The 18,364-nt window shown below is 49.5% G+C and overlaps 1 protein-coding gene across 1 annotated transcript; it reads right to left on the bottom strand.

Annotated features, from left to right (window-relative positions):
• Nucleotides 1-252: 252 nt before the first annotated feature.
• MORN3 (MORN repeat containing 3) lies at nucleotides 253-18,037 on the bottom strand. Its single transcript, XM_053587008.1, has 5 exons — nucleotides 17,842-18,037; nucleotides 7,013-7,170; nucleotides 5,099-5,258; nucleotides 955-1,139; nucleotides 253-737 (listed from the first exon to the last, which is right to left on the bottom strand). The coding sequence occupies exons 1-5, from the start codon at nucleotides 17,984-17,986 to the stop codon at nucleotides 660-662; spliced, it is 726 nt and encodes a 241-aa protein (XP_053442983.1). The 5' UTR covers nucleotides 17,987-18,037; the 3' UTR covers nucleotides 253-659.
• Between the last annotated feature and the right edge of the window lie 327 nt (nucleotides 18,038-18,364).

The following is an 18,364-nucleotide window of genomic DNA, read 5'->3' as shown; positions in this document are numbered from 1 at the left end:
CTGAGGCCAGCCAGGGAGAAAAGCACCGGCCCTTCTGTTGGCTAAGGATGATCCAGTGCTGGGGGGAGTGAGGTGCCTTCTGAGGGTGCCAAGGGTGTGCCCAGCATTACTGCTCACTCCTCCCTTGGGAGCTGCACCGGTCTGAGCAGTTGGGTGACATGGACTTGAGTTTTTCACGAAGCTTTGCTGTTCTTTCTGCAGGAGTGAGGGAGATGGTGACATTTGAAAGGCTCTGTACCAGTGCCCTCTCCTCAAACCCTCATGCCCACCCCAGAAGGGACTAGGACTATACTAGGCCCCTTGTGCAGGGAATGTACAGTGGACAGATGTACAAATAGAGGCCCAGGGGCAACCACCTTACTCAAGGATCTCAGGGCCCAGCAGACCACCTTGCTCCAACCTCGGCTCATCCCAGTCAGCCCAGGGTATACATGGAAAGTTCTGGGCAGGACTGGAATGTGCTGGTCTTCAGTGATACAGGCTTTGAAGGGGAGGAACCAAGAAAGACCAACTGGACTGTAGGTGGCAAGAAACCTGACCTCTCTGCTCCTGCCCCCGGGTCCTTTGGAGACCCTAGGGGATTTGGGTATTGTCTGCGGCCCTGGAGGTACCTCAGCCACATCACGGGGTGGTAGATGTGCCCACCCCCTCACCCGCCATCAATCTCCTTCTTCCTCTGTCTTCTTGAATGTGGCCAAGGCTTCCTCCAGCACACCATCAGGATCCAGAAGTTTGATCTGGGGGGAAATATCAAGGTGTTGGTGTCGGGAGCATGGAAGATGTGGGCTACCAGCCTCGTTGGGAGCTGCCTGCCTCACTAAGGAAACCCTCACTGAAAACAAATCCTGATCTGTTCCCTGTCTGGGCTGGGTTGGGTGTGGCTGGGCATAGCTGGGAGGTACCGTTTTCTGTTTCTCTGGGTGTGGCCGCAGGACACTGGTGAGGGCTGCCCACCTTAGGAATGGGGAATTGGGTGGGCTCAGGGGCCTCATCACGGCCAAAGTCAATCATTGTGCCACACTTGGCCACGTCATCCACCCAGAAGCCTTCAAACAGCTGCCCGTGGTCCAGATGGAAGAAACGTCCAGACCCGTTCTTCATGCCTCGTTCCCAGTAGCCCTCGTAGCGGTTCCCGTTCTCTGTTGGGGAGGACAGGGAGGCGTGGGTGCTGGGCACATCAAACCAGGCTGGGCCACCAGGTGGGGGCCTCAGCCAGCCTAGCGTGCTGACTCCTGCTATATACAGGTATGAACCAGTCTTATTCTCAGTGAGCACTTAAGTGTTAGGCACCACGCTACACACCTTACAGATAGAAATCTCATTTAACCTTCATAGTAACTCCAGGAATTTAATCCTAGCGGATGAGGAAATTGTAGCACAGTATAGGAAATGCCCTGAAGTCACACAGCTAGGAAGAACTCAAGCCAGGATCTGAACCCAGGCAGGCTGGCTTGAGAGTCTAGGCCATTAGAAATGATGTGTCTGCCAGGTCGGTGGCTCAAACCTGCAATCTCAACACTTTGAGAGGCTAAGGTGGGACAACTGCTCGAGGCCAGGAATTGGCCAAGAGTGAGACTCCTATCTCTACAAAAAAATAGCAAAATTAGCCAGATGTGGTGGTGCATGACTGTGGTCCCAGCTACTCAGGAAACTGAGGCAGGAGAACAACTTGAGCCCAAGAGTTTAAGGTTGCAGTGATGATGCCACTGCATTCAGCAAGGTGACAGAAAGAGAGAGAGACTCTGTATTAAAAAAGAGAGAGGCTTGGTGCCTGTGGCTCAAGTGGCTAAGGCACCAGCCACACCTGAGCTGGTGGGTTCGAATCCAGCCCGGGCCTGCCAAACAACAATGATGGCTGCAACCAAAAAATAGCCAGATGTGGGCGGCGCCTGTGGCTCATTCGGTAAGGCGCCAGCCCCATATACCGGGGTGGCGGGTTCAAACCCAGCCCCGGCCGAACTGCAACAAAAAAAATAGCTGGGCGTTATGGCAGGCGCCTGTAGTCCCAGCTACTCTGGAGGCCGAGGCAAGACAATCGCTTAGCCCAGGAGTTGGAGGTTGCTGTGAGCTGTGTGATGCCATGGTACTCTACCAGGGCCATAAAGTGAGACTCTGTCTCTAAAAAAAAAAAAATAGCCGGGTGTTGTGGCAAGCGCCTGTAGTCCCAGCTACTTGGGAAGTGGAGGCAGGAGAAGCACTTGAGCCCAGGAGTTGGAGGTTGCTGTAAGTTGTGATACCACAGCACTCTACCCAGGGTGACAGCTTGAGGCTCTGTCTCAAAAAAAAAAAAAAAGAGAGAGAGAGACAAGAAAGAAAGAGAGAGAGAAAGGAAGGAAGGAAGGAAAGAAAGAGTAGGAAAGAAAAGGAAAAGATGTGCCTAAAGTTCTCACACTGTATGGCTGCAGCAGGTACTCACTGTATGCAAGGTGCTAAGAATAGATCCTTCCTGCAGAGCTGGGGTGCATCAGGACTGAGAATGATAGACCAAAGTGACCTAAACCCTGCCCCAGTGCCTCAGCTTGGTGGAATCTCATTGTAAGTTGGAATCTTTTAGTTTTCAGGAGATTGGCCTCTGTCCCCACCAAGAGCACCTATGTACCAGGTCCCTGGAGAAATTATCGGGAACAAAACAGCTCACAGTCTAGAGGACCAAGATACTAGCTTTACAGAGAGCCTCCTATGGACTGAGCCTGTTCTAAGCACTTTACACAGACTCACTTACCTAACCCTCATCACAATCCTAGGAAATCAGCACTGCTTTTTTTTTTTTTTTTTTGAGACAGAGTCTAACTTTGTCACCTTGGTAGAGTGCTGGGGCATCATAGATCACAGCAGCCTCAAACTCCTGGGCTTAAGCGATTCTCTTGCCTTAGCCTCCCAAGTGCTGGTATTACAGGCATGAGACACTGCACCTGTCCAGCACTGCTTTTATTTCCATTTTATCTACCTTGGGAGACAGAGAAATACTCCATCTCTTGAAAAATAAATAAATAAAAGCTTATTTATTTATTTATTTATTTTTTGAGACAGAGTCTCACTTTGTTGCCCTCAGTAGAGTCCCATGGTGTCACAGCTCACAGCAACCTCCAGCTCTTGGGCTAAAGTGATTTTCTTGCCTCAGCCTCCCAAGGAGCTGGGACTACAGGCGCCTGCCACAACGCCTGGCTATTTTTTGGTTGTAGTTTTCATTATTTGGCAGGCCCAGGCTGGGTTCGAACCCGTCAGCTCCGGTGTATGTGGCTGTTGCCCTAGCTGCACCAAGCCATAAATAAAAAAAATTTTTAAATGTCCTTTTCGGCTGGGCTTGCTAGCCCATGCCTGTAATCCCAGAACTCTGGGAAGCTGAGGCAGGCAGATCGCCTGAGATCACGAGTTTAAGACCAGCCTGAGCAAGAGCAAGACCTCTGTTTCTAAAAATAGCTGGGTGTTGTGGCAGGCACCTGTAGTCCCAGCTACTTGGGAGGCTGAAGCAAGAGAATGGCTTGAGCCCAGGAGTCTGAAGTTGCTGTGAGCTATGACACCATGGCACTCTGCTAGGAGTAACAAAGTGAGACTGTCTCAAAAAATAAAATAAAATATCCTTTTTATAGGTAGAGAAACTGAGGCTCAGAGAGGCAAAGTAATTCCCCAAGATTACACACCTAGGTGCTAGGAAGGAAAGAAAGTGGGTGCTGAGAATAATGAAAAGAATGTGCTTTAGGTGACATGGACGGGGAATGCCTTACTGAGGAGGGGACAATGCAAAGATCTAGGGAAAATCATTCCAGACATAGGAAACAGCAGTGCAGAGGCCCTGAAGCAGAAAGTATGGGAAGCACTGAAAGGAAGTTAGTATGGCAGAAACCAAGGGACTCCAGGGAAAGAAAAGGGAAGGTAAAAGTGGAGGGTTGAGCAGGGCCAACTCATTCTGGATCCCAAAGTCCATAGAAAGGGTCTTGAACTTGGTCTCAGAGCAATAGGGGACCCAAGAAAGGTTGAAAGATAGATGACAGTCTGGGCACAATGTCTCATGCATGTAGTGGGAGGCCAAGGCAGGTGGACTGCTTGAACTCAAGAATTCGAGACCAGTCTGAGCAAGAGCAAGACCCTGTCTCTAATAAAAATAGAAAAACTAGCCAGGTGTGGTGACAAGCGCCTGTAATTACAGCTATTTGGGAGGCTGAGGCAAGAGGATCATTTGAGCCCAAGAGTTTGAGATGCTGTGAGCTATGATGATGCCACAGCTTTTAGCCTGGGTGACAGAGTAAGACTCTGTTCCCCTCCACACACACAAAAAAAGAAATCAAGGTGGCCATGAGGCCCAATTTGTGTTTTAGAAAGCTCACTCTGCTGTAGTCCCAGCTACTTGGGAGGCTGAGGCAAGAGAATCACTTAAGCCCGAGAGTTGGAGGTTGCTGTGAGCTGTGAGCTGTGACGCTACAGCACCCTACCAAGGGCGACAGCTTGAGACTGTCTCAAAAAAAAGAAAGAAAGAAAGCACACTCTGGTTGCTGGGTAGGGAGAAGCTTCTCAGATCCTGCCCCCAGAATGAGCTTCTCATTAATCACTGTTCTCTCAGCCTGGGATGACCCTTCCAGACTCAGTGCAAATAAATTCTAGCCCCTTCTCTTCCTTCAGATCTTCCTTCAAAGGTGCACATGCCTCCTCAGGGAGACATTCCCTGACCATGAGTCAAGGTAAATAGCACCAGCCCTCAATACCTCTGTCATTTCCAGCACACCTTCCTGTTTTCTAAGGAGAATTCCTTAATGTTTTTGACTTCATAACCTTAAGGGAGTGACTTCTCTATGTGCCTCAGCACATTTGTAAAGTGGAAATAACAAAGCACCAATTTTACAGGATTGTTGTGAAAATAAAGTGCGCTCAGTGCTGTGTAAGCGATGGTTGTTAATGACCCGAAGAAATTGCCTTAGGTATTTGAATGTTGTCAGCCTCCCCTAGTGGAGTATTAGATCTCCGAGGGGAGGGACCCGATCCTGGTAGTCACCCAATGCCAAACCCTAGGCGGCTCTGAGCGGTGCAGGATTCGTCGGGGCGTGGCCTTCTTGGCTGGCGGCCGGGTGGGGTGGGGGCGGGGCCTGTGGGGCGGGACACTCACTCAGGCGCAACATGCCCTCCCCGTTGGGCTGGTCGTTCCACCATTGGCCCTCGTAGATGTCACCGTTCTTGTAGTACATGCGGCCCCACCCGCTGCGCTGGTTGCCACACCACTCACCCTCGTAATACTCCTTGGGTCCGAAAAACTGGATCCCATAGCCCTGAAAGCAGGAAGGTGCCCCTGTTCACAGCGGCCCTACGGCTCAGAAAGCCCACCACCTTACCAGGTCCTCCTCCCCAACCCTAGCCACACACCCGGGCTTCTCCCTTACTTCCTCCTCCACCCCTACGGCTGGGTGTCTTGAAAGATCTCTATTTCGGGGCAGCACCTGTGGCTCAAAGGAGTAGGGCGCTGGCCCCATATGCCAGGGATGGCAGGTTCAAACCCAGCCTAGGCCAAAACTGCAAAAATAAATAAATAAATAAAAAATGCTAAAGAGACTATGAAAAAAAAAAAAAAACTAAAAAAAAAAATAAAAAAAAAAAAGATCTCTATTTCTCTCTGTCCCTTGGGGGTCACCTGCATGAAGTCACTTCTCCCCTTCTCACTGGGTCCTCCCTCTCCTGTCCCAACCCCCATCCCCACGCATCCTCCATACAACTACCACTCACTTTTGCCCTTCCCAATCTGATTTTGACCCAGAAAAATGAACACTAACACAGCAACCACAGAGAATCAGGGACTCCTTGCAGACCACACCCAAGGAGATTGGGTTGAGCAGCCCAAGTGTACTCCTCAAAATCCTGATGTCCGCTGTTGCCCTGAGTAGAGTGCACTGGCATCGTCATAGCTCACAGCAACCTCAAATTCTTGGGCTCAAGTGATCCTCTAGCCTCAGCCTCTCAAATAGCTGGGGCTACAGGCACTTGCCAAGACACCTGGCTAGTTTTCTATTTTTAGTAGATGGGGTCTCATTATTGCACAGGCTGGTCTCCAGCTCCTGAGCTCAAGCAATTCACCCTCCTTGGCCTTCCAGAGTGCTGGATTATGGGCATGAACCACCACTCTCAGCCATTCCTAGCATCTTTTAGTTTCACTCCTATGGGAAGACTGGTCTGAATTCTCTAGGCTGGGCTTCATGACCTTCCTCTGGGCACCCTGTGAAAAATGCCTATCCTGGCATCACCATATTATATGCCAATTGTTTATTTTGGGCTTTCTTTCCCCACATGTCAATAATCAATCTGGGAGCAGAGAACGTGAATTCCTTAGCTCTACCACTTGTTAGCTGTGTGACCCTAAGCAAGGCACTTCACTTCTCTAAGCATGTCTCGTCCACAGTAAAAATGGAAATGATGATGATGATAAGTTGTCATGAGAGTTTATTGAAGTACCAGGTACATGTTCTAGGCTCACAATAGCAGTTGCTGAATTGCAATCCTGTTATAATAAGATTATAACATTAATTTTGTGAGAATGACTTGAGGGACTCTGCGCCCAGTTCAGGTGTGTATGGGCTGATCACATGCCTCTGGCTGGCTTCTGTCCCCCAGGACCTTCCTCTCTTGACCTACGGCCAAGAGTGTGGTCCCTGATCTCTCTACAGGGGTATTCTCAGAGAGGATGCCCAGGGCAAAGAAAGACAGGAAATGAGAGGGGAAGAGGGTGGAGGAGACTTTGCCCTCACAAGCCTGGCTGCTTCTGGTGGCCACTGAGTTTCATGAGCTCCTCCCTGGGCCTTCTCCCTTGCTTCCTGTTTCCTGGGTTTTGTTCTGAGAAGTCTTAATAATTCCCCCACCCCTTCCTTCTCCCACCCACATGCAGCCTTCTCCTCCTCCCCTCAGACTACTCCCCCCATTTTCTCCCAGGCCTCTCTAATGGTTCCCTACACTCGCATTCACACTCACACACATTCTAACACACACAGAAGTGCCAGCTCCACACATGCCCTGGGGCATGCTGAGAATCACTCACAGATTTCTTATCTGCTTTCCACCAGCCTGAGTAGACTCTTCGGTACTTTCCAGTCTCTTGGTCAGGAAGGCTGAGCGTGCCATAGCCATCTCGCTTCCCAAACTTCCAGTCTCCCTCATAGATGGCTCCTTTCTTCTTCCAGACCTGTGTTCCTTTCCCTGGTGACACACAGAGGAGCCAACACTGCAGACATGGCCAACCAGAGTATGGGGACAGTGTGCTACCTGGACCTCAGGGACCTATTGAGTGCTGGGGTCTGCGTATCATGTCTAGACTTCAAGCATCCCAGAGAACCCTAAGAAAGTTCCATTTCTTTTCTCTCTGTTTTTTTTTGTTTGTTTGTTTTTTGAGACAGAGTCTCACTATGTCGCCCTTGGTAGAGTGCCATGGCGTCACAGCTCAGAGCAACCTCAAACTCTGGGGCTCAAGCAATTCTCTTGCCTCAATCTCCCAATGAGCTGGGACTATAGGCTCCTGTCACAACGCCCATTTATTTTTCGTTGCAGTTGTCATTGTTGTTTAGCTGGCCCAGGCTGGGTTCGAACCCGCCAGTCTTAGTGTATGTGGTGGGCACAGTAACCACCATGCTACGGGGACCAAGCCCTTCGCTCTGTTTCTTTCTTTTCTTTTTTTTCTTGAGACAGAGTCTCAAGCTGTCACCCTTGGTAGAGTGCCTTGGCGTCACAGCTCAGAGCAACCTCTAACTCTTGGGCTTAAGTGATTCTCTTGCCTCAGTGTCCCAAGTACCTGGGACTACAGGTACTCGCCACAACTCCGGGCTAGTTTTTGGTTGTAGTTGTCAGTGTTGTTTGGCAGGCTTGGGCTGGATACGAACCCACCAGCTCAAGTGTATCTGGCTGGCACCCTACCTGCTGAGCTACAGGTGCTGAACCCTCTCTCTTTTTTTTTTTTTTGAGACAGAAGCTCTAGCTGTCGCCCTGAGTACAGTACCGTGGTGTCATAGCTCACAGCAACCTCCAACCCCTGGGCTTAAGCGATTCTCTTGCCTCAGCCTCTCAAGTAGCTGGGACCACAGACACCTGTTACAACTCCTGGCTATTTTTTGGTTGTAGTTGTCATTGTCGTTTGGCAGGCCCGGGCTGGATTCAAACCCACCAGCTCTGGTGTATGTGGCTGGTGCCTTAGCTGCTTCAGCTACAGGTGCCAAGCCCTCTCTGTTTTTTTTTTTTTTTTTAGACTCTGTCTTTTTTTTTTTTTTGTAGAGACAGAGTTTCACTTTATCACCCTTGGTAGTGTGCCATGGCGTCACACAACTCACAGCAACTTCCAACTCCTGGGCTTAGGCGATTCTCCTGCCTCAGCCTCCCGAGTAGCTGGGACTACAGGCGCTCGCCACAATGCCCGGCTATTTTTTTGTTGCAGTTTGGCCGGGGCTGGGTTTGAACCCGCCACCCTCGGTATATGGGGCCGGCGCCCTGCTCACTGAGCCACAGGCGCCGCCCTCTGTTTTTTTTTTTTTTTTAAGAGTCTCACTCTCTCACCCTGGGTAGAGTGCTGTGGTGTCATAGCTCACAGCAACCTCAAACTCTTGGGCTCGAGGGATCCTCCTTACAGCAAACTCAAACTGTTGGGCTCAAGGGATCCTCCTTGCCATAGCCTCTGAGTAGCTGGGACTACAGGTGACGGCCACAACCCTGTTAGTTTTTCTATTGCTTTTTTTTTTTTTTTTTTTTAGAGACAGAGTCTCACTTTATTGCCCTCCGGAGAGTGCTGTGGCATTATAGCTCATAACAACCTCCTACTCCTGGGCTTAGGCGATTCCCTTGCCTCAGCCTTCCGAGTAGCTGGGACTATAGGTGCCCGCCACAACGCCTGGCTATTTTTTTGTTGCAGTTTGGCCAGAGCTGGGTTCGAACCTGCCACCCTCAGTATATGGGGCTGGTGCCCTACCCACTGAGCCACAGGTGCCACCCAGTTTTTCTATTTTTTAACAGAGACAGGATCTAGCTCTTGCTTGGGCTGGTCTCAGACTCCTGAGCTCAAGCAATCCCCCTGCCTCGGCCTCCCAAGGTACTAGGATTATAGGCGTGAGCTACCATACCTGGTCAAAAAGTTCCATTTCTACAAACAGTAGTTCTGCAGTCCTGTGCCCTGAAGCTGGACTGATAGAACAAACCTCAAGTAGAAATCCACCCCTGTAGCATTTCAGCTTCACCTCTTAACACTGCCATTGATACCACAAGTAGGCAGAGATTCTAGAACATTCTCCTAAACAGACATGGTGACTGGTCTCCTAATTCAGCCTCCTCCTCCTGTCCTACTCCCACTGTCCAGACTGCCCTCTAGCCAGTGAGACCTGCATGCTGTTGCTGGGACACACCAGGCATGCTCCTGGCGTGCTTTGTTCCTGCTTGTCCCTTGGCATGGAATATTCTTCACCAGATAGTTGCTGCAAGCCTTCCAACCTCCTGCAAGCCTTTGTTCAAAACTCATTTTCTCAATGAAGCCTACCTTGAACAGCCCATTTAAAATTACAAGCCTCCCCCTCCTCCTGCACATCTTTCCATATCATTTATCAACTCCTAATATAACAGGTAACTCTCTTATTTGTCCTTTAATGTCTGCTGTCTGTCTCTCTCAGGAGAATATGAGCTCCAGGAGGGCACAGATTTGGTCTGCTTTGTTGTTTGCACTGAAGAAATGTGCCTGGTGTGTCACAGACGACTAATATTTGTTGAACAGATGAATTAATAAACAATTTGTGGGGTGGCGCCTGTAGCTCAAGCGGCTAAAGTGCCAGCCACATACACTGGAGCTGGTGGGTTCGAATCCAGCCTGGGCCTGCCAAACAATAACAGCTAGAACCAAAAAATGGCTCGGCGTGGTGGTGAGCACCTATGGTCCCAGCTACTTGGGAGGCTGAGGCAAGAGAATCACTTAAGGCCAGGAGTTTGAGGTTGCCATGAGCTGTGACGCTACAGCACTCTACCCAGGGTGATAGCTTGAGGCTCTGTCTCAAAATAAATAAACAAACAAACAATTTGTGAAATACCCATATGGACCAATTCATGTCTTGGTCTTGGCAGCCTGGAAGCAAATCTGACATTGTCCCTCTGAACTTTGTAACTTCAGGCAAGTAATTCAATTCATTGGGCCTCTCTGGGCCTTAGATTTCTCATCTGTAAAGTAAGGATAAGAATATTTTATGAGGGGCTGGGCGTGGTGGCTCACACCTGTAATCTAGCACTCTGGGAGGCTTAGGCAGGTGGATTGTCTGAGCTGGCTGACAGTTTCAAGACCAGCCTGGGCAAGAGTGAGACCCCATCTCTAAAAATAGCCTGGCAGGTGCCTGTAGTCCCAGCACTCGAGAGGCTGAGGCAAGAGAATCACTTGAGCCCAGGAGTTTGAGGTTGCTGTGAGCTTGATGCCATGGCACTCTACCAAGGGCAACAAAGTGAGACTCTGTCACAAAAAAAAAAGAGAAAGAAAGAGAAGAAAAGAAAATAATAACTTATGAAGTAACTAACCTATGTGTCCAACAACAGATAAATGGACAAAGCAAATAGAGATATATATAATAGAGTATTAACAACATGGATAAACCTGGGAGGACATTACGCTAAGTGAAATAAGCTAGGCACAGCAAGACAAATACTGCATGATCTCACTGATATGTGGAATCTAAAAAAGTCACTCATAGAAACAGAAAGTAAAAGAGTGGCTACCTGAGGGTGGGGGGTGGGGGAAATGGGGAGATGTTCAGTCAAGGATACAACTTTCACTTTTAAGAGGTAGGAGATCTCTGGGCGGCGCCTGTGGCTCAGTGAGTAGGGCGCCAGCCCCATATGCCGAGGGTGGCGGGTTCAAACCCAGCCCCGGCCAAACTGCAACCAAAAAATAGCCGGGCGTTGTGGCGGGCGCCTGTAGTCCCAGCTGCTCGGGAGGCTGAGGCAAGAGAATCGCGTAAGCCCAAGAGTTAGAGGTTGCTGTGAGCCGTGTGACGCCACAGCACTCTACCCGAGGGCGGTACAGTGAGACTCTGTCTCTACAAAAAAAAAGAAAAAAAAAAAAAAAAAGAGGTAGGAGATCTGGAGAATTAATGTACAGCATGGTGACTGAATTAATATTGTACACTGCACTTGAGCTTTGCTAAGAGAGTAGATCTTTTTAAGTGTTCTCACCTCAAACACACAAATGGCAAAAATGTGAGGTGATGGATATGCTAATTAGCTTGACTGTGGTAATCATGTAAAAATGCAGACTTTTGTTTTATTTATTTATTTATTTTTGAGACAGAGCCTCAAGCTGTCACCCTGGGTAGAGTGCTGTGCCATCACAGCTCACAGCAATCTCCAACTCCTGGGCTCAAGAGATTCTCCTGCTTCTGCCTCCCAAGTAGCTGGGATGATAGGTGCCCGCCACAACGCCCGGCTATTTTTTGGTTGCAGCCGTCATTGTTGTTTGGCGGGCCTGGGCTGGATTCGGAACCGCCAGCTCAGGTGTATGTGGCTGGTGCCTTCAGCCACAGGCGCCGAGCCATTTTTATTTATTTTTTTTGAGACAGTCTCAAGCTGTCACCCTGGGTAGAGTGCTGTTACGTCACAGCTCACAGCAACCTCCAACTCTGGGCTTAAGCGATTCTCTTGCCTCAGCCTCCTCAGTAGCTGGGACTACAGGCGACCGCGACAATGCCCTGCTATCTTTTTTTCTTCCGTTGTAGTTGTGGTTGTTTTAGCTGGCTGGGCCGGATTGGAACCTGCCAGCCTCTCTGTATGTGGCTGGCGGGGTAAACACTTTGCTACAGGCGCGGAGCCCATGGTTTGTTCTGATCACTAAATTCAGGGATATACAGAGAGCACTTAGAACAGGGCCTACAGATAGAAAGCATGATATCCATGTTAGCCTTAGTTATTTTTGCCTTTGAGGAGCCGGTGGTCTAGTTGGGCCCAGCCATATTGCAGGGGACCATGCGGTTGTTTGCGCCTGTCTGATGCCCTCCTTTCTCGGTAGTGTTATTTCCTTTGGGGAACCACCCCTCCCCCACTCTCAGGAGGGTTAGGTGGGACTGGCTCCGCTCTGGCAGGCCTGGCCAATCAGTGGAGTCTACTCACCACGCTACTGTGATTGATTTAGTGAAGGGCATGTGACCAAAGACAGCCTAAGGCAGGGGTCCTCAACTATATGCGCCCGCGGAGGACATTTATCTGGCCAGCTGTGTTTTTACCACTGCTGCCTGTCCTGCTTAGCAGCAGACAGGTCCGGGCCGCAGTGCGCATGTGTGGAATGTGCTCCGCACACTCCGACACCCCCTGCTCCTCTCAGTCGGACTAACTGATGCACACTTGCATCACTTCTTACGACTAGCCTGACAAATATGGAACCGGACATTGACCATCTCATTAGCCAAAAGCAGGCCCATAGTTTCCATTGAAATACTGATAAGTTTGTTGATTTAACTTTACTTGTTCTTCATTTTAAATATTGTATTTGTTCCTGTTTTGTTTTTTTACTTCAAAATAAAATATGTGCAGTGTGCATAGGAATTTGTTCATAGTTTTTTTTTTTAAACTATAGTCCGGCCCTCCAATGGTCTGAGGGACAGTGAACTGACCCCCTGTTTAAAAAGTTTGAGGACCCCTGGTCTAAGGAGACTCAATGCCAATCCTTCCTATTGGCGCTGGAGGAAGGCAGTGCGGTGTCAACTCTCTCTGGACCCCAGGAGGAAGAAGCTAGCCTAAGAATGGACCCAACACACAGGAAAACAAAGTGGAGAGATGGAGGGAGAGGCCAAGTTCCAGCGACATTAAGTCTCCTAATCCAATCCTGGCTGAACCCTTGGCTTTGGTCGAGGGGCTGCCCTTGGGCATTTGGGGGGCCACCTGTGGCTTTGAGGCCACAGGTTTCCCCATCCTTGAAGGCCATCCTAGATTGAGTTTTTGTCTCTTGCAAATGAAACAGTGTCCTGGGGTAGGTATTGATGTGGAGGTAGAGCACTTATTTAGTCTAATCTGGGGAGTCAGAGACTTTGTAGAGGATGCATGTGACCTTTGACCCAGGAAGGGCAGTCCAGAGAGAGGAACTGCATGAGGAAAGGCAAGGATGGGGACTCATGACTGTGCCTTTTATGGGCGACTTTAGTCTCTATTACTGTAGGCAAACGCAGGAGACTCCTATGGTCAGGGAACAGAAGCTCATAAATAAACTTCCTTCAAGCCCTAGAAGTGGCAGGGGTACAAACCCTCTTGCTTTTTTTTTTTGAGACAGAGTCTCACTTTGTCACCCTTGGTAGAGAGCTGTGACATCACAGCTCACAGCAACCTCAAATTCTTGGGCTTACGCAATTCTCTTGCCTCAGCTTCCCAAGTAGCTGGGACTATAGGCGCCTGCCACAACACCTGGCTATTTTTACTTTTTGGTTGTAGTTGTCATTGTTGTTTGGCAGGCCCTTGCTATATTCAAACCTGCCAGCTCTGGTGTATGTGGCTGGGGCCCTAGCTGCTGAACTATAGGTGTCAAGCCCAAACCCTCTTTTTTTTTTTTTTTTTGACACAGAGCCTCAAGCTGTCGCCCTGGGTAGAGTGCTATGGCATCACAGCTCACAGCAACCTCCAACTCCTGGGCTCAAGCTATTCTCCTGCCTCTGCCTCCCAAATAGCTGGGACTACAGGCTCCTGCCACAACGCCCGGCTATTTTTTTTTTTGGTTGTAGCCGTCATTGTTGTTTGGCGGGCCCGGGCTGGATTCCAACCCGCCAGCTCAGGTGTATGTGGCTGGCGCCTTAGCCACTTGAGCCACAGGCCCCGAGCCAACCCTCTTGCTTTTTGATCCAGGTGCCTGGAGCATTAACCTATCCCCAGATGGTGGTCAAAAGCCAGGACAATGACAGCCGAGGTGTCTCCTGGGCAAGGAATGGTGAGGTGGGTAGTACAGATGAGAGAACCTTGACTTCCAAGGAATTTATTTTGGCTATGAAGACAACCCTGAGAAGAAGTCATCTCTTTTTCCCTGATGCTGCAAGTCAGGCTTCACCACTGCTTCCAGCAACTTATCTTCCCATCTTCCAGCAACAAGCTCCTCTCCTGGCCACAGAGCACATGACCACAGCTCGGCCAATCAGAGCCCTATCCTGGGATTTTTTTTTTGAAACAGAGTCTCACTTTCTTGCCTCCGGTAGAGTGCCATAGTGTCATAGCTCACAGCAACCTCAAACTCTTGGGCTCAAGCCATCCTCTTGCCTTAGCCTCCCAAGTAGCTGGGACTACCAGCATTAGCCACGTTGCCCTGCCCCTATCCTGAGATTTTTTTTTTGCAGTTTTTGCCCGGGGCTGGGTTTGAACCCACCACCTCCGGCATATGGGGCCAGCACCCTACTCCCTGGAGCCACAGGTGCTGCCCCTATCCCAAGATTTTTAAAAACTATTGTTAGGCCGGGCGGGGTGGCTCATGCCTGTAATCCCAGCACTCTGCGAGGCCGAGGCGGGTGGATTGTCTGAGCTCAGGAGTTGGAGACCAACCTGAGCAAGAGCAAGACCCCGTCTGTACTAAATAGAAAAACTAGCTGGGTGTTCTGGCAGGCACCTGTAGTCCCAGCTACTCGGGAGCCTGAGGCAAGAGGATCACTTGAGCCCAAGATTATAGGTTTCTATGAGCTATTTATTACACCAGGACACTCTAACCATGGTGGCTCAGTGAGACTATCTCAAAACAAGCAAACAAAAAAAGCAAGAAAAAAATCATGTCAAGTGAAAGAAGCCAGACACAAAAAGCTACATGTTCTATGATTCCATTTATGTGAAACACTCAAAATAGGCAAATCCAGAGATACAGACAGTAGGTCAGTGACTGCCAGGAGCTGGGTAGAGGTAAGAATGGGGAGTTACTGTCGATGGGATGAGAATGAGATTTCTTTATTGGTTGATGAAAATGTTCTGGAAGCACTTAGTGATGATAGTTGCACAATATATTTAATATACTAAAAACCACTAGATTGTATAAAGTGGTGAATTTTATGTGTGAATTATATCTCAAAAAATAAAAATAAAAACTAGATCTGGAAGTGAAGAGGACCCCTTCCTCCTGTCACTAAGATGCTGATAGCCATATATCTGTCATTCAGAGGTCCACATGTAGTAGGAAAGGAAGAAGGGCCGCCTCAAGAAAAGCAGAAATAAGTTAGAGAAATAGTCTATTTCCATAGACTCCATGGACTATGGCTCCATTCCTGCTTTTCTTTTTTTTTTTTTTTTTGCATTTTTTGGCCAGGGCTGGGTTTGAACCCACCACCTCCAGCATATGGGGCCAGCACCCCACCCCTTTGAGCCACAGGCACTGCCTCTCATTCCTGCTTTTCTTACTAATTTGCTTTCAGGAGGTGGTCCATTCCCCTGATTTGCTGAAGCTGCTACCTCTCACCTGGTTGTCTGCAAGAGTCCTGACTTCACTCTGTTCACAACACAACAGCCAGAGTGAGTGTTAGAAGACACCCCCATCAGAGGACAAAGCAGGTGGATTGCCTGAGCTCAGGAGTTCAAGACTTAGCAAGAGTGAGACCCTATCTCTAAAAAAAAAAAAGAAAACAGCCACGTGTCATGGCCGGTGCATGTAGTCCCAGCTACCTGGAAGGCTGAGGCAAAAGGATTGCTTGAGCCCAAGAGTTTGAGGTTGTTGTGAGTTATGAAGCCACGGCATTCTACCAAGGGCAACAAAGTGAGACTCTGTCTAAAAAAAAAAAAAGAAGACACCAGACTGAGTCAGTCCTCTGCTCAAAACCTTCCCTGTGTCTCAGTAAAATCCAAGGTTCTCATTATGACTTCTGAGGCACTGTGTGATCTGACTTCCCTCCCCTGCTGCAGCTGTTCCTTCTGCCTGCCATGCCAGTCCCTGCAAACATACTTTCTCTCACCTCCAGGTCTGCTCCCTGAGGGGAACCCAACCTATTTATTTCTGCAAACCCAGAACCCCATTACCCTATTTTTTTTTGTGATAGAGTCTCACTTAGGCACCCTGAATAGAGTGCTGTAGCATCATAGCTCACAGCAACCTCAAACGCTTGGGCTCCAGTGATTATCTTGCTTCAGTTTTTCTATTTTTAGGAGAGATAGTGTCTCTCTCTTGCTCAGGCTGGTCTTGAACTCCCGAGTTCAAGTGATCCACCCACCTCAGCCTCCCAGAGTACTAGAATTACAGGCGTGAACCTTTTCTTTCTTTTTGAGACAGAGTCTCACTTTATCCCCCTCAGTAGAGTGCTATGGTATCACAGCTCACAGCAACCTCCAACTCCTGGGCTTAGGTGATTCTCTTGCCTCAGCCTCCTGAGTGGCTGGGACTACAGTTGCCCGCCACCATGCCCGGCTATTTTTTGTTGCAGTTTGGCCAGGGCAGGGTTCGAACCACCACCCTCAGTATATGGGGCTGGGTCCCTACCCCCTGAGCCACAGGCGCCAGGCACAAACCTTTTCCAAAAAAAAAAAAGGATTACAGGCATGAGCCACCATGCCCGGCCCCCATCTTTATTTTCTTTACTGCTAAATCTCCAGTGTTTAGCATAGTCCCTGACATGCAGTAGGTGCTCAATAAATGCTGTGAAGTCAGTGTGAGTTGGGTTATTCCTAATACATGTGGACTCACCATTAACACGTATTTGGTGAATCCTACCCTGAGTGCCAGGAGGTGAAGATCTAGAAGTGACTGGGCCTGGTCCAGGCTTTTAAGCCATTTCCTGTTTGTCCCTGGGATAAAGGCAAAAGTCACCATGGCCTATAAGGCACACATGGGTGGCCCTACTGACCTGCTTGAGCACTCTCTCTCTCTCCCCTTGCTCACTGAGGGGAACCCAACCTATTTAATTCTGCAAACCCAGAACCCCATTACCCTAATTTTTACCCAGAATTTCAATGTCCCACACTGGCTTCTGGTCTGTTCCTTATCTTTTTTATTTTTTGAGATAGAGTCTCACCTTCACCCTCAGTAGAGTGCTATGGCCTCATAGCTCACAGCAACCTCAAACTCTTAGGCTCAAGTGATCCTCTTGTCTCAGCCTCCTGAGTAGCTGGGACTACAGGCACCCACCACAATGCCTGGCTATTTTTAGAGATGGGTCTCGTACTTGCTCCAGCTGGTTTCAAACCCGTGAGCTTAGTCAATCCACCTGCCTTGGCTTCCCAGTGTGCTAGGATTACTCAACTGGATTACAGCTGCAGTGCACAAGCTCAGTCGCAAGCTGGTTTCTAGGGGACTACTATTTCTTCCCGCCAGCCAGCCCCATGCTCAGCTTAGATCTTAGATGGTAGTTTGGGTCCCTACACCTGCAGCTGCTTCTTGAGACCCCTCCCTCCTGGTCCCCAAACCCTTGCTTAGTTGAAGTCAAGGTTGAGTTTGGTTTAGAGCCATAACCTGTGGAGCAGTCTGAGCCAGCACTCCCCCCGCCCCTGGTGGGGAGAACAGGGGATCACTACTCAAAATCTTCCTTGTCCATGTAGGGAGTTCTACACTCTGCTTTCTTTTGTTGTTGTTTTTAAGACAGTGTCTCACTCTGTCTGGCTCATCATAGCTCACGGCAGCCTCCAACTGCTGGGTTCAGGCAACCCTACTGCCTCAGCCTTCCAAGTAGCTGGGAGTATAGGAGGCCACCACAATATCCAGCTAATTTTTCTATTTTTAGTAGAGACAGGGTCATGCTTTCACTTAGGCTGGTCTTGAACTCCTGACCTCAAGTGATCTTCCTGCCTCAGCCTCCCTAAAGTGCTGGGATTACAGGCCTGCACTGTGCTTTCTTGGCCCTGATTGTCCACCATGACTTGGACCCCACCCTTGGGGAAGGGGGGAAGTCTGAGATCAAGGTGCCCAAGCCTGTGAAGGTCCCTGCTCACCATGTTTCATGTTGTCCATCCATTCGCCCACATAGTGGTCACCATTGACAGCATACACCTGGTGCCTCAGTCCATTCTTCTGGGCTTTCTGGTCCCACTCCTTCCACAGGTGCTCCAACTTTTTTGGGCACTTAGAGATTGGCATGTGGCTGCTTCTGCAGGGCCAAAGGGTGCTGGCAAGCGGTTAGGGACATCAGGGGCTCAGTATACCCCGTGTACTGCCCAGAATCTTGAGCTTAAGGGGGTGAGTCATGTGTGTTCTGAGACCCCAGGGCAGGTGAGCAGCCCTGGGTAGGGGTCCTTTATAGCTGGACTGACCCTTGGCTGTCCCCTCCCTTACCTCTCCTGGGGCCCTTCTGGGGGGTTCTGATGGCACAATCACTTGGAAGCCCAGGGAGACCAATAGAGCAAGAGCATTTATGATGGCAGCAGGGAGAAGCGGCCCTCAGGGAGGGGGTATTTAATAACCAGTATGACCAATGAAGTGGGTGCTGGCTCTGAGGCTGGAACAGCCCCTGAAGGA

This window comes from Nycticebus coucang, chromosome 4 (assembly GCF_027406575.1).
Source record: "Nycticebus coucang isolate mNycCou1 chromosome 4, mNycCou1.pri, whole genome shotgun sequence".
Taxonomy (NCBI): domain Eukaryota; kingdom Metazoa; phylum Chordata; class Mammalia; order Primates; family Lorisidae; genus Nycticebus; species Nycticebus coucang.
The sequence above is the reverse complement of the archived record's forward strand: the minus strand, read 5'-3'. Positions and strand labels throughout refer to the sequence as shown.